Raw genomic sequence first — 13,399 nt, 5'->3', positions numbered from 1 at the left:
CTAGCCAAGTGATTTGAGTCAGGCTCAGATTTAGCTAGGTGGGATCTTTCTGCTCCATGTGTCACATCTAGGGAAGTCAAGTCAGAAGAATCCTACCTCAGCTCTTGCTAAAAGTTGTTCCTCCAACCTTTCTCTCGACAATTCGACCACCTTCAATCCATAGATGTAGAACCCCTTAGCGTTGCTGGCACCATGACTCATTGGCTCAACGTGATTCCTTGAAGATCATACCTGGATTCAGACTCAGAGTAATAAAATCATCAATCCCAAAAGTTCGTAAATAATAACTTCCAATAATCCAAGTCTCATATGGATTAAATATTTAGAATAATAATGATAATCAAAGAATGTGAATTGGTTTTGTTGACCAAGGATATAACAGAATACTTCAATATGATTACAATTGCAAACAAATTACATAATATATTCTGTAATGATTGGAATGATGCCACCTACTGGAGACTTAAGGAGCCCCACCTCATTAGGGGATGAGGCCCATAAAGACTCAGGAATGTCAGAGGGAATTTTGGATACTTCCCCTACTGTTCCTTGAGCTTCTGTAAGTAAAATTGGTAATAAATGAACAGTATCCTCTGGCAATTGTAGGGAGACAGCCCCATCTGAAGCACAAGATATGGTTGCTCTAAGCTTGCAAAGGAGATCACGACCTAATAAATTTACAGGGGCATCAGGCATGAGTAAGAACGAATGTTCCACTGTTAAGGGCCCCATAGATACCATGCGAGGATTCAATTTTGCCACTCTCTGGCTCTTTCCTGAAACTCCTACTACATTCAAAAATCCTACAGGTCTACACCCAGCATCTGGTTTGCTTACTAAAACTGCTTTAGAAGCTCCTGTGTCTAGCAAACAGTCATAATACGTGTCCCCTACTTTGAGGGTCACATGAGGTTCATTACTCTGGGGAGTTGAATGGACTGGCACAAGTGCATTCAAAAAATCTGGATCTGGGAATATGTTGCTTTCATTATCTATGTTCTATTCCTCCCCTTCCTCTTGTCAATCCTGTGCCCCCCTTTGAGGGAGTCCACGGTTACCCTGATTCTGGTTCTGTCCTTCTGTTCCTCCCTGATAGGGTCTATGGTTATTCTGATACTGTCTCTTTGTATCCCCCTGAAAAGATTTATATCCATTTTGATTCTGCCTGTAATAAGGCCTATAATTACTCCGGTTGTTTCCTTTCTGATAAAAGTTTCCAAAATTATTTCAATTTCCCCCAAAGAATTCCTCAAGGCTCTCAGTCATTGTCCTCTTAAGGTCTTGTTTTCTAGTTCTACATTCCCTCAAGAAGTATCCTTGTTTTTTGCAGTACTCGCAAAATTTAGGGGGTTGATAACGATTTTCAATTTTCCAGTTTCTCTGCCCTGTTGTTTCCTGTACTGGAGCTAAAATGTCCTGTCTGTTCCTTTCTTCTCTCTCATTTCCTTCGTAAATATATGTTGCTATTTCTTTAAGTCTGTCAGGACTCAAACTATTCCACCCAGGACATTGCTTTTTAAAATATTTCCGAATTTCTGGTAAGGACTGGTTTACAAAATGAGAGCAGATAATATGGGCGTCTCTACTGTCTAATGGGTCTAGTCTAGCATATTGCCTGGCATACTTACACAGCCTGTCATAAAATCTATTAGGTCTCTCATCAGGTCCCTGAACTGTATCTATAAATTTTTGCCAGTTATCAGTCTTTCTAATACAGGATTCCATTGCCTTCAGCAATGTTTCCCTTGCATCTTTCAACATATCAAAATGCTTAGGGTTATTGGGGTCCCAGTCAGGGTCTTGAATAGGCCACCCAATATCAACCTTTCCCGTGGCTTCCAGGCTGTTTGCTGCAGCTACTATATCTGCTCTTTCTCCTGGGGACAATATTGTTTCCATAAGGTCAGTAACGTCATTCCAAGTGGGCTGATATGCTCTAAAAATTGCTCTAAACTGCCTGATTACTGATGTGGGATCTTCATCAAATTTAGGAGTGCTCTGTCCCCATAAAGCCAAATCCTTGGGTGTAAAAGGTGTGTATTGTCTGAGCTTACGTATAGTACCTTTTTGACCATGGGCGAGGATCTCTTGAAGGGGAAAAATTTTTACTTTCTCTGTCTCCTCTACAGGGGAATCATTTCTTTCTTTATTTATTTGTTTGTTTGGCATGGAGGAAGTAGAGGGCGAGGGAATAAGAGTTGGATCATTTGGAATTTCAGTCTGAACGGCCTTGGATTGAGTTGTATTATTGGGCATTTCAGTTTGGGAGGCCATGTCTTTCTGCCAGTTTATTGTTTCAGCTTGGGAGGCAGACTCAGATGTAAACTGGGGCCTGGATTTTCTTCGTCTTATATTTTTAGTATGATAATTTTCGCTTGCTCTGGCCCAGATTTTCCAATAACGTAAACGTTCAGGTGGACATCTACTTAGGGTTATTTGCAAATGCCTCAATGTTTGGGGATCAAATGACCCATATTTGGGCCATTCTTCCTGTAATTCCTCATGCCACATAAAACACAGTCTGATAAGCTCTCCTCTGGTCATGGTTCTATTTAGTCTAAGTTTTCCCTCATTCCAATCCATAAGTAGCTTTCCTAATGGTGAATCCCGGGGAATCATCTTTATTCTAATATTATCTAGGGCATGCCAAATTCTCCATACCACACCACAAAGCCCCACAAAACCAAAAAGAGTAATAAAAATATATTCAAATTCAAACTGGCCAACATCTCTGATTAGTGAAGGTAAAGCTAGAAAAGGGGTACTTAGGATGTTTAAAAGATCCATTTGAAATTTAAAACAGCCTATACTTGATAGTACTTTCCAATTTAAAGGGACAGGGGAGGGAAATCTTACCCAATCAGAAGATCAGAAGATGAACGTTCGGTTTTCCTCTTCGTGGTCAGCCAAACTGTGTAATTTAAGATTCTAAATGTGGATTCTAATCTGTTCCCCCAGTTTTGGGGGAAACTGACTAAGATCACTGATAAAACAAGTTTAGGTTTTTAAGGGTTTATTGGAAAATAGAAAGAAAAAGATTGAGAACAGAATTCCAACAGCCTGGCATTCCTATCTTTCCTCAAATTTCCTGTGAAGTCCTCTGCCGCCACCACCATCCAGTCAGGAACCCAAAAAGCCCCAGAGCTCTCCGTGCAGGCTCCCTTTCCTCCTTCCTGTCTCCTCCCAGACCATAGGAGGCTCCTCAAGTTGATTGGCTGGTAGCCTTGATAGACAGCACCCATTTTCATACCAAATTGAACTCTTGAAGTTATTCTTACTTCAAAAAAAAATTTTTTTTAAAGTTCATTTTCAAAAGTTCAATTTATACCAATACCAATTATAAATTTATACCAATACAAATCTATTATCCCTCTTTATAGGGCAGTGATTCCTGGAGGGAAACCCTTTTACTAAACCATAACAACAAAACTAACACCATACTCTCTAAGACATAAACAGAATAGGGCACTGCCTCATAAGGACAAGTAAATCTCAAATGATAAATTCATGAAAATTGCTAAGAGCACAACTAAGAAAATTTGCAAAAAATACAACTGAAAATATCTTCTGGGAGACAGAGGATTAGTCTACATTGATAAACTCTCTCAAAATTATTTACTTTTCTGACTGACTCTTCTAGTAAAAGAGGAAGTTCTCTATATTTGAAACTCAGCTATTACTGTGGGAGTATTGCATCATCAAATTTTCAAAAATTAAAGGATATAGTCTCAAGGCATCTCAAGGATAACAAGAAAAGCAACTTTAAGAGAATGAAATACATAATCTCACTTTGCTAGTAACACAAAGAAAGCAGGTCACATTACACCCAATAGTAGGAGGAGAAACAGCTATAGCAGCTACCATAGAAGGCATTCCATAACACAAAGAAAAGTTCAAATCTTATTCATATAAGTATTTGTGCCATAAATTTAAACTAAAATATAAGAAACTCCAAGATTCATCACAGAATCAAATCTACCCAAAGCATACAGAAATGTAGAAAACTGTACAAAGTACCTTATATTCAAATCTACTAAAGTAGAAACAAATATGGGGCAAATGGGCCAAAACAAGACAAATTCAATCCTACTATTGGGAGTATAGAATCTTTAAAACTTACAGGTACCACTGACCATCTCTGGAAACTGTATTGATGAAATTTTCTGGTAAATCCAACATCCTTGTGGGCCTATCTGATTAGCCTGGTATAATTTATACGCCATAGTATTATGTAATCTGATAATATGATTATTCTTAATCCACTCATGTGTTATTTTAAAAGTCTTCTCTGTAATGTTACTCTTTTCTCTAGTCTGGTCTATCTACCTAGGATGACAATATAGCCCATAGTGCATTCTAGGAAAACAAACATCATTACAGTGTACAAAAGAAGGTAGGCCTTCCCAAGGTGCACCGAAATATCCCAAGATCAGTAGTAAAATAAATGTCAAAATAAAAATGGGATTATAAACTATCTGATTTAAAACCCTCATTACAAAAGATATCTCAAATACAGGAGTAATAGGAATTGCTTTTGGTCATCATCAGCACTACTATCTAAACTGTCAATAAGTATCACCAGAATCACTGGTCAGTGTGGCAACATCTACACACATTCTAGTTGTAAAAGCAGTACCATTTTGCTCAACAACCTGCAATATAGAATAAGGTTCCCTTTATGTATAAACAATCAATTCTGAAGGCTCAGTGGCTACTATATCAAAAACTGCCTTGCTATATCTTGGATTTGGGAAAATCCTCTTCTAATAACTGCCCAAAAAATCCCAAGGCACATAAAAAATACAATGAAATAAATTAATAATAACAAAATCATAAAGTGGGTGTGACCCCTTTATGTAAAATTGCAGGCAAAGCAGAACAATTTCCAGTGACAATTGAATTGTTAGACTCAGTAATGGCATTTGAATTGTTCGACTCAAAATCTAGTATATTTATCCTATCCCTTATATATACTGGATATCCCAGATGGCAAATTACCTTCTTATTTGAAGCTGGGGACCTCACAACTGGCCTGCTGTGCCATTAGCTTGCTGATGTAGGACCAAGGGTCCTCAGCTGTTGATCTGTGCTGTGGCTAAGAGTCTTCCACAGGCTTGCTGGGACACCCTCTGCACTGAGCTGTGCTCCCCCTTTGCCCAGGTAAACAAATTTTTCCTGAAGTCCTTCTAGGTTATCTTAAGCCAAAAGATTGCCTTTTAGGAGGTTCTATAGCTCCAGAATCTGTTTAGAGGCTTCACTTAACATGGTATCCAAGGGAAAAGTGGGAGAGCTCAGGCAATATATATAAAGAAGTAGGTGCTCAGGGCAGCTAGGTGGCACAGTAGATAGAGCACCAGCCCTGGAGTCAGGAGGACCTGAGTCCAAATCTGGCCTCAGACACTTAACACTTACCAGCTGTGTGACCCTGGGCAAGTCACTTAACCCCCATTGCCTCCCAAAAAACAAAACAAAAAAAGAAGTAGGTGCTGCCTCAGGTGTCACCTCATCAGGTGACAAAAATTCAAAGAAACCAATTACAGCCCCCCCCCCAATGAGGAATCAGATCATGTAATATTAAAACTAGCTCAACACCTTTCAAGATAGTAAGAGTATGCAACAACTTTAAAAATTATTATTTATACAAAATCACCAAATCAAAAATCAAGGAAAAAAATCAATAGAATCAGATTGAAATAATGCTCTAACAATTTGCAATTCCTTGAGACTATTTTGTAAATCTCTTATATGTTCAATTAGTTAGGCATTGATAAACTGCCCTTCAACATAGAGGTGCATACAAGCCACAAATGGTCTTGTTTTCAAGGGAGGGTGACAAAACATCTTCTAAGGAGAAATATAACAATCTCCTCAAGGCCTATTCTTCAGATGAAACAGAGCTAGAGGGAATACATTAGGTTATTGCAGATGAATCTCTTGACATAATTTTCTAATCAAAAGGTTAATTTGGGGGGCAGCTAGGTGGCACAGTGGATAAAGCACCAGCCCTGAATTCAGGAGGACCTGAGTTCAAATCCAGCCTCAGACATTTGACACTTACTAGCTGTGTGACCTTGGGCATCACCAAAAAAAAAAAAAAAAGGTTTATTTCCTCATACATATAAAGTACTTATCCAAAAGATTGAGAATGTAACAAAATTTTGGTACAATTCCTAAATTTACATGGACTTTAGAAAGTACTGTAAAAAAATAAGAACTTTTATCTAAAACAATGTTAGCAGTAGAGCCATATCTAGGGACAATTTCTCTCATAATTATTTTGGCTACAAAGGTTATAATGAAAGCTTTCAATTAATCAATAGTAGTTAGAATATCTAGCCTTTGGTAAAATTATAAAACCAATTGATAATGACTCAAATAAAAAAATATGTTAGAGAATGAACACCTTCCTTTGATTGAAAACTAAATCTTCAAAACAAAACCACTTATTGTAATATATGAAGCCAATTATTGCCAAGTATTGTATCTGTGATTGCCTGTGCACCATAATGATCTCTTGAATGAACCACCAGGGAGACCTGGTTTCCTCACTTACCCAAACTCATATCTGTTTAGCATTATACCTAGTATCCAGGTTTCCATTCCCTTGTCTATATAATTAAGGTCTGGCCACTAAGATTTAGAAAATAGGACCTTTACTGACTGCTGTCTTTGAAGCTACATCAGTTTATGAGCTGAACAATGGATTAAAGTCCTAGGTAGTTGAATAGCTTCAAGCAAGTCTGATCAAGTCAGAATGGGATATCTCTTTCACTGATGAAGTTAAAAATCCTATCTAAGTGACAGGATTTTGTTAAGGCTATGAGTTCAGCTGCCTGTGTACTCAAAATTAGTGGAAGTGAAGCTGACCACAAAATGTCAGTAGACACAGCAGTAAATCTTAAGCAGGAAAGCAGCAAGGATTTTCACGATGCCTTAGATCTTGTGTCCTCATTGAAAGTTCTTGGACCAAATGACAGTTCCTGGTCTAAAGTTTCTGTGTTAGGAGTCAAGTGGAACGTTTTAAAATGATAACCAGGTAAATGCAAACAAATACTGGGATTGAGGGTTTATAAATCTAATCCTGAAAAAACAGGTGGCATCACAAGAAATAACAGTCACAGTAATGACTGGGTTAGGCATAACAAAAATAAAAAACAATTACATAAACATTCTAAAATTCTAAACAAAACAACAGATGGACTTACTGTCAAAATCAGACTTTTGCTTAGAAGAGATGTCAGTGTTCCCTCCTTTGATAATAAAATATAAATGCACAATGCAATTTTTAAACTCTTCATCAAACTTTTAAACGATTACTGGATAAATACCAATTTTCAAATCTGAATACAAATTCCAATTCACTGAACAATTTTCTACCCAAAAATAGGAAATTTAAGGTCTCTGTTAAAAGAAATTAAAGCAACAAACAATCAAGTCAACAAATCATCAAACATATTAACAGACTTGTTCAGATCTGTTCAGGCATGTATGGACTTGTCTTACTCTAATCCCTGCTCTTTCTTTTGTTTCTTTCTTTCTTGATCTCTTTTCTTCTTTTTTTTTCTTTTTTTCCCTTTGGATGATATTTTTATTTTTTGCAATTTCATGTAAAATAATTTCAACATTCATTAAAAATTTGAGGTTCCAAATTCTCTCCTTCTTCCCTTCCATCTCCCTGAGATGGCAAGCAATTTTATATAGGTTATACATGTGCAATGATGTCTTTTCTTCTTAAAACAGTCTTTAGCTAAATGTCCTACTTTTCTACGATAAAAGCAGTAAATTTTTCTCCTGTTCTTTCTCCCTGTAGGCACCTGTTAGATGGTGGTAAAAACAGCTTTAGGTTTCTGACTATATCTTTCTCCCTTGTCTTTTTCCTCAAACACATATTGAGCAATTGCTTTTAGCTCCTCAACATTCTTTTTCATGCCATCCAGGGCAATATTTCAAAAAATACTCTTTAATATTTGGAAGAAACTGATTCACAAAAGCAGTATTTATCATTCTAGCATCCCTAGGATTTGTAGGGTCCAGTCTAGCAAATCTTCTAATATTCTTACATAATTTATCATAAAACCTCTTAGAGGTCTCATCTTTTTCCTGTGTTGTCTCTTGAAACTTACTATAATTCTCTGGTCTTTCTAAGAAAATCTCTATTCTACTAATTAAATCATCTATAGAATCTCTTAATTGTTTCAGGTCTGCTATTAAAGAAAACCATAGAGACTGAGGGAATGTCTCCATCAGGTTAGGACATGTCAGGGCATTCTGATACATATTAGGGCATGCCCAGTCTTCATCCTTAGGTGTATAATAAGAAGGAAGACCTGATAGTATATTTACTACTAGATAAAGAGTAACAATTTCTTCAAAAATCATAGTAGATAACAATGTTCAACAAAGTAAATATTCTATTTCCAATTTTCCTGTTTTTTAAGAAGTTTTCTAACTTGTCTAGAATATAAAGATTAAAAGTTTCAAAAAAAATTTTCCAGTGGTTCCTTAGGTTTTTAAACCAATTAAAAACAACATATGACAGTTTCTCTATTAATTTCTTTGCCTACAGTTAGTTCTCCTTTGTCCCTTTATTAAAAAAAAATCTACCTAAAGGAGAATCTTAAAGAATCAATACTTACTTAGCCTAGTTCCCATGGTGTACACACATAGAGTGGAGTCCAGGATCTGCTGTACTAGGCAAACAAAATCAGATACCTTGACTCTAAGACAAAGGTTAAAACCTTACAGCACACACTCTGGTAGATGGGCCTAATCTCAATTATGTTACTCACGATGGTTAGCCTAACTAACCCAGATCTAAGGCCCCCTAAACACCTTTTTCTATTCTCCTAGAGCAATTTTACAATTTTAGCCACACACACACAAGGGCAGGGGGGACAGACAAATTCAGACAAATGCCAGTCCACTCATGTCCCCAGAGGGGAGCTTGCTGGTGCTTCTTAGCTGAAGGCAGCCTGCGTAGTCGTCCAGGAGCAAACCCTGCTGTTATGCCATATGAAGTCACCATGAGGTGGACTATTGGCCCAGGCAAATCACTTTTCACTTCATCCGTTTTCTGGCGAAGTCCCTTACGGGAGTTCAGAACCAAGTACTCAGGACTCCTCACTCGCTCTGTGCCTCTTGGACACATCACACTCACACACACACACACATATACACACCCCTCTCAAACAGTCTTCCGAACATTTTCACAGAATGTATCACTTTCCCACCTAAGCCTATCTTCAGAGGGTCCTATTTTGTTAATTGAGATAGGCCTTATATTTTTAAAAGCTAAAATCATTGTAACGATTGGAATAACGCCACCTGCTGGATACTTACTGTAGAAGAGTTCTGCCCATGAAGCGAAGATCTTTGAGGGCAAGACCAGGAGTCTTTTCTTTGGCTGGAAGAAGTGACGCGGACGAGTGGGAGGAGGAAGGAAGAGACTGGGCTGACTCTGGGGCTCTTTCCTGAGGACGCTGGCGGAGAAGGGAGCTAGAAATGTGCTCTCCCTTTAATAGATAGGAATCTAGGCCTTTCTCTCTCTCTTTACCAAATTCTTATTCTCCTTAATAAATGCTTAAAAGTCTAACTCTTGCTAAAGCTTGTAATTGATTGGCGACCACTCATTAGATATTTTAGACAGTTTAGCTAGAATTTTAGCCCTTAACATCATAAATGATTCTCCATCTAACTGAAAGTCAAGTATTATGCAGTTTCACAGAGAAATTTCTCAGCTCTAGTGATCTGTGCAAAAAGCAGAAGTTCTTTTTAAAACTGAAAGCTAGGGGCAGCTAGGTGGCACAGTGGATAGAGCACTGGCTCTGGAGTCAGGAGGACCTGAGTTCAAATCCGACCTCAGACACTTAACACTTACTAGCTGTGTGACCCTGGGCAAGTCACTTAACCCCAACTGCCTCACAAAAAAAAAAAAAATCCAAAACTGAAAGCTAGGAACCACAAGTAATTTGCAGCTAGCTTTCTAATTTTTAAACCCAATTTTAAAAATACTTAGTATCAGAAGGTAGAGAAAAAGAAAAGTAAAGAAAGAAATGAGTATATCAATCTGCAGATTGAAAATACTCACAAGCTTGGAGGTCCAGTCCAGTGAGAATTCTGCCTTCGGGTGTCTCTCTTTCAAGAAGGAACTGAGGGGAAATGTCCCCAGGGTTGAGCTCAGACAGAGTCCCACATTGAAAAGGAGGAACCCAAAGGACAGAATTACAGCAGAATCACCAAAATTGTCGCAAAAATTTCTAAGTCCAACAAAAGAAAAGAAACAGAAAGTTTCCAAGCCATAGAACGTAAGTTTATTGAGAAAGGGCCTATCTCACAATAAAGCCAGTCAGTCAGGGGTTGGATCTGAAAAACATTGAGTTACAGAATCAACGGGTTTTTATACCCCTACAGAGCTTGAATGCTTATATACCATACTAATTAAAAGTATCTAAAATTAAACCATCTTCTTAGGAAATATTGAAACTGCCTACGTGACAAATGTCAGCATTTTCCAATACTCTTATCAGTCTTCTTGTGGCAATAGGGTATACAAATCTTATGTTCATTTTCCCTGTGATTACACTTTTTCTTCTAATTACCTCTGTCCTTCCTGGACAAAGAAATGAAAGCAATTAAATTTTTCTAAGGCATTTTCAGTTGTTTTTCTGTTGTATCCAACTTTTCATGACCCCATTTGTGATTTTTCTTGGCTAAAATACTGAAGTGATTTGCCATTTCCTTCTCCAGTTCTTTTTACAGAGGAGAAAACTGAGCTAAACTGGATTAAAAGCCTTGCCCAAGGGGTGGCTAGGTGGCACAGTGGATAAAGCACCGGCCCTGGATTCAGGAGTACCTGAGTTGAAATCCGGCCTCAGACACTTGACACTTACTAGCTGTGTGACCCTGGGCAAGTCACTTAACCCCCATTGCCCTGCAAAAAAAAAAAAAAAAAAAGCCTTGCCCAAGGTAACAGAGCTAGTAAGTGTCTGAGACCAGATTTAAACTCAGAAAGATGAGTCTTCCTGACTCAGGCCCAGCAACTCTGTGCACTACACCATCTAACTGTCCTAAGCAGAGTGGCATAGTGGACAAAATACTGGACTTAGAGTGAAAAAAGATTTTGTTGACTCTCACTCAGATATTTCCTTAGCTGTGAGAACTGAAATCATTTAACATGTCTGAGGCTCAGATTGTTCATCTATAAAATGGGCATAATAACTGCCTCTACCTCAAAAAGAGTTGTTGGATCATATAAGTTAATGTATGGAAAGCACTTTTGCAAACTTGAAAGCTTGATATAAATGTAAGCTATTCCGAATGGCTTATCTTCTAATCTGGTTTTATGTTCATTTACTACTCTAGTCTTGGTTTGTCTCTTACTTACTTTTAACTCTTACTTAGTAAGTTGATATCTCAACACTACACTTATCTATCCTCTGGCCTTCATAGTTTATTCCTCTGCTTCCCCACTTAGTCTAGATTTCAGAGTTAGATGAGTGCTTGAGAACTATAGTTCACTGCCTCCAAACAGAAAGTGAAAGAATCATCTACTTGGTCAGGTCTCTGCTATCTTCAATTCAACCCCTTTTTTCAGTTTCTATTGACCCCTGGGAACTTCAAGCTGAAAATTGGGATCCCCAAGTGGCCCAGACTCCCTTTGAGTGGCACACCATATCAGAATGTAAAATAAGTCAATGTTGCCTATATGTAAGTTCATATGCATCCTCACTCTTAGATCTTTGTGTTTCCTTTCTGTCTATTTTAGTGAGCTGTGGTCCCTGGTATGACCATGTTAAAGGATGGTGGAAGGCAAAAGACAAACACCAGATTCTCTTCCTTTTTTATGAGGACATAAAAGAGGTAAGTGGGAAATTCAGATGTACAGCCTCTTATTGAGGATCTTTGCTGACAAGTTCTGAGAAGCAGAGAATGAATCATGTTTATACTCCTAGTTAAGGGATTATAAAGGAATGGGTATTTGTGTTTCCTAGCAATTCATCAGTCAGGCCTCAGATCCTACCCTTGTGGGCCTCCATTCTCCTCTACTTCAACATTTATCAAACAGCTACTATGTGCTATACTCTGAAAGAGAAATTAAAGATGAAATAAAACCTAGTCCCTTCACTCATAGGGCTCATAATCTTGTAAGGCCCATACAAAATTATTTCCCATCTATCGTTTTATCAATGAATGTGTTGCCCCGACCACAGACATTTCCAAATCCTTATTTTATCTCTCATCTTGCATATTCTCCTACCACAGAATCCAAAGCGTGAAATTCAGAAGGTGATAAAGTTCATGGGAAAGAACCTGGATGAAGTGATACTGGATAAAATTGTGCAGGAAACAACATTTGAAAAAATGAAAGAAAATCCCATGATAAACCGTTCTACAGTGCCCAAAACTATCATGGACCAATCCATTTCCCCTTTCATGAGAAAGGGTGGGTATTTGATTTATTTCTCTATCAGTTCATCTCTTTAATTTACAAATTCCTTCCTACAAGAGAATTCAGGGTTCCAGTGGTGATGAAGTCACATATTCTAGTTGCCTAGTATCTGTTTGTCACATGACTTAGAGTTGGTTATAAAATAAAAGTAATTTCTCTAGGGCATCCTACTAGTTTACAGGGATTGCAGGTTGTTAGAACTAAAACTTTGGCTCTTCCTTTTTATAGGAGTTGTTGGAGATTGGAAAAACCACTTCACTGTGGCTCAAAATGAGAAATTCGACAAAGATTATAAGAAGAAGATGGAAGAAACCTCTCTAACCTTTCGCATGGAAATATGACAATAGTGTGGGTGGTGATGACAATGACAATGATGATGATGATCGTGATTAAAATGATAATATAATGATTTATATAGCACTTTTAGGTTGGCAAAGTGCTCTGCAAATATTATCTCATTTTATCCTCATAAATTCATTTTTTTTTCTTTTTTCTTTTTCTTGGGCAGAGAGAATTCAGTGACTTACCCAAAGTCACATAGCTAATAAGAGTCAAGTGTCTGAGGTAGGATTTGAACTCAGGTCCTCCTCAATCTAACGCCAGTGTTTTATCCACTGCACCACCTAGCTGCCCTCTATAAATCCATTCTTTTTTTTTTTTTTTTTTTTTTTTTTTAGGCAATGGGGGTTAAGTGACTTGCCCAGAGTCACACAGCTAGTAAGTGTCAAGTGTCTGAGGCCGGATTTGAACTCAGGTACTCCTGAATCCAGGGCCGGTGCTTTAACCACTGCGCCATCTAGCTGCCCCCTATAAATCCATTCTTAATAGCCACCAAACAATAGAAGCTAAGAAAGCAGGCTCTAACTGTATAATCTAGTGGTAGAATTGGTCTCCAATAACTATTGTGGTCAATATAAAATTCTAATAATAATAATTAATAGTACCTAGTGT

General features: G+C 37.8%; 1 protein-coding gene across 1 annotated transcript in view; it reads left to right on the top strand.

Moving 5' to 3' along the window:
• LOC122749576 (sulfotransferase 1C2-like) overlaps nucleotides 1-12,899 on the top strand; it is a 30,566-nt gene extending 17,667 nt beyond the window's left edge. Inside the window, exons 5-7 of the mRNA XM_043996009.1 lie at nucleotides 11,765-11,859; nucleotides 12,262-12,442; nucleotides 12,677-12,899. Of these exons, the coding sequence (XP_043851944.1) occupies nucleotides 11,765-11,859; nucleotides 12,262-12,442; nucleotides 12,677-12,789 (389 nt within the window). The 3' untranslated portion in view covers nucleotides 12,790-12,899. The remainder of the gene's footprint in view (nucleotides 1-11,764; nucleotides 11,860-12,261; nucleotides 12,443-12,676) is intronic.
• The last annotated feature ends 500 nt before the right edge of the window (nucleotides 12,900-13,399 follow it).

Source organism: Dromiciops gliroides, chromosome 3 (genome assembly GCF_019393635.1).
Source record: "Dromiciops gliroides isolate mDroGli1 chromosome 3, mDroGli1.pri, whole genome shotgun sequence".
NCBI lineage: Eukaryota > Metazoa > Chordata > Mammalia > Microbiotheria > Microbiotheriidae > Dromiciops > Dromiciops gliroides.
This window is presented reverse-complemented; position numbering and strand designations above follow the sequence as displayed.